Raw genomic sequence first — 1,915 nt, 5'->3', positions numbered from 1 at the left:
TATATATATCTGGTAGTTTGTAATTCCTTGGATTGCCTTGTGGCATTTTAAGGTGATGTGCAGGGTCCAGGTGGTGCTGTGGTTGCTTACGCCAGTAGAATTATTGGAACGGGGAGGGGTCGCTCCGCTGGTTAGATTGTGAATAGGTCGACTTTAGACATTGGAGTCCAATAATTTGCCTTTTTTGGAAAGACATGACTATAGCGTCAGTTTTAGCCGGGTTCACCCTAATTCCATTTTTCTTCAATGCAGCTACGATGGTGACTTCTTGGGCAAGGGCGAGAACCCGTTTAGGCCTGGCGCTAGAGGCATGTACTTCAATGTCATCCGCATAGGCTGCAACCACTGGTTCCTCATGCTCAAGTGACACAATCGGCGCAGTGAAGAGCAAGGGTCCCAGCACTGAGCCTTGTGGTACTCCACTGGTAGAGGGAGCTGGAGGCGCAAGTTCTTCACCAACACGCACAACAAACGTTCTGCCACTGAGGTAACTAATCAGTCGGCGGAGAGTAGCGGAAAACTTGTACTCCTCCAGGCGGCGGGGTAAGAGCGGTTGTGAAACTTTATCAAAAGCCTGGGTGCAGTCCAAGAATTTGAAGGCCGTTGCTCGATTCCTCTTTATCTGCTCGATGGCAAACCCTTGGAGTTTCGCAAGATGGTGATCACATTCGAAGTTTTGGTATGGAAAAAATTTCATGTGCAAAAATTATATCCATAGCCGAATATCATAAAAACTACTATATTTACGAAGATACGTGACATAAACTACTTTATATAAGTTAAATTACCGTTACTTTGAGTGCTGGCAGACATGTGTGCGTCTTATGGTTCCTCAGATATAGATTTCTTAAAATGAATTCACTAACTACTGATTTTTCATTATATTTTTTTATGAAATGTTGCTATATATTAAAAAAAAATCTATCAAAACCACTAGAAATTAACATTTGTGTCAAATATCATAAAAAATACTTCTCCTATGAAGATAAACGGTATGAACTACTTTATAGTACAATTAACTAGCTTTAATTTGATTTCTTAAAATGAGTTCACTAACTACTGATTTTTCAGTATATTTTTTCATGAAATGTTGCTTTTTAAGAAGCTATATCTTGACAACTATAGATCGTAACTAGCTCTATTAGGAATCATATTTTAGCAAATTTACTCTTCTTTAAATCATATCTTAGGGTTTCTAGTGTTGTTAGTTTTATTTTAACATTTTGAAACAGCACATTTACACAATTTTTATTCCCCCTACGTAAACCTCCTGGCAGACTCATGAATTTGGACTAGTAAATCTACCTAGTTTTCATTAAAGTACTCAAATATTGACCTATAATTTGTTCAATTTTTGGCTTCTAATATCCCATCCCTCATTCACTTGCCAATTTATATCAACCACGGACATGTTAGTACCTCAGTAAAAGAGAAATATTACTTTTCCTGTGACATCAATTCTTGTTTCAGGAACATTGTATATGGTGGCCATCAACACCGAGTGAGGGTACAGGAAGTAAAGAAGCCCAGAAATGATATAATCCTAGAAGAACTCTGCATAGATTCCTCGACGAAGACTTACATCCCGGACATGTGCGCATTGGATCCGGATTGTGCCCAACCTAAGGTGGTAATTGTTGGAGCAGGTTTGGCAGGGCTGTCCGCTGCCCATAGGCTCATCTCTTGCGGCATCAAGAGAGTGGTTGTTCTTGAAGCCCAAGATAGGTAACCATAGCTTGGATATAGGTAACCATAACTAGGATATAGGTAACCATTTTCAATGATACCTAATAGTATAATCATAACACAATGGATTGAGAATACAGTCTTAAAACCTAAAACCATAAACCTCTTAAAAATACCGCATCACACAACACAAATATTCTGTTTCTTCACATAATTATTCTGCATCTAA

The 1,915-nt window shown here is 38.7% G+C and overlaps 1 protein-coding gene across 1 annotated transcript in view; it reads left to right on the top strand.

The window, feature by feature from the left end:
- Window positions 1–1,915, top strand: part of LOC106687007 (protein anon-37Cs) — an 11,835-nt gene that overhangs the window by 2,540 nt on the left and 7,380 nt on the right. The window contains exon 2 of the mRNA XM_067044637.1: window positions 1,471–1,725. Coding sequence (XP_066900738.1) covers window positions 1,471–1,725 — 255 coding nt within the window. The remainder of the gene's footprint in view (window positions 1–1,470; window positions 1,726–1,915) is intronic.

The sequence above is a fragment of the Halyomorpha halys genome, unplaced genomic scaffold, assembly GCF_000696795.3.
Source record: "Halyomorpha halys isolate HHAL.00 unplaced genomic scaffold, Hhal_1.1 Scaffold905.1, whole genome shotgun sequence".
NCBI classification, from domain to species: domain Eukaryota; kingdom Metazoa; phylum Arthropoda; class Insecta; order Hemiptera; family Pentatomidae; genus Halyomorpha; species Halyomorpha halys.
The sequence above is the reverse complement of the archived record's forward strand: the minus strand, read 5'-3'. Positions and strand labels throughout refer to the sequence as shown.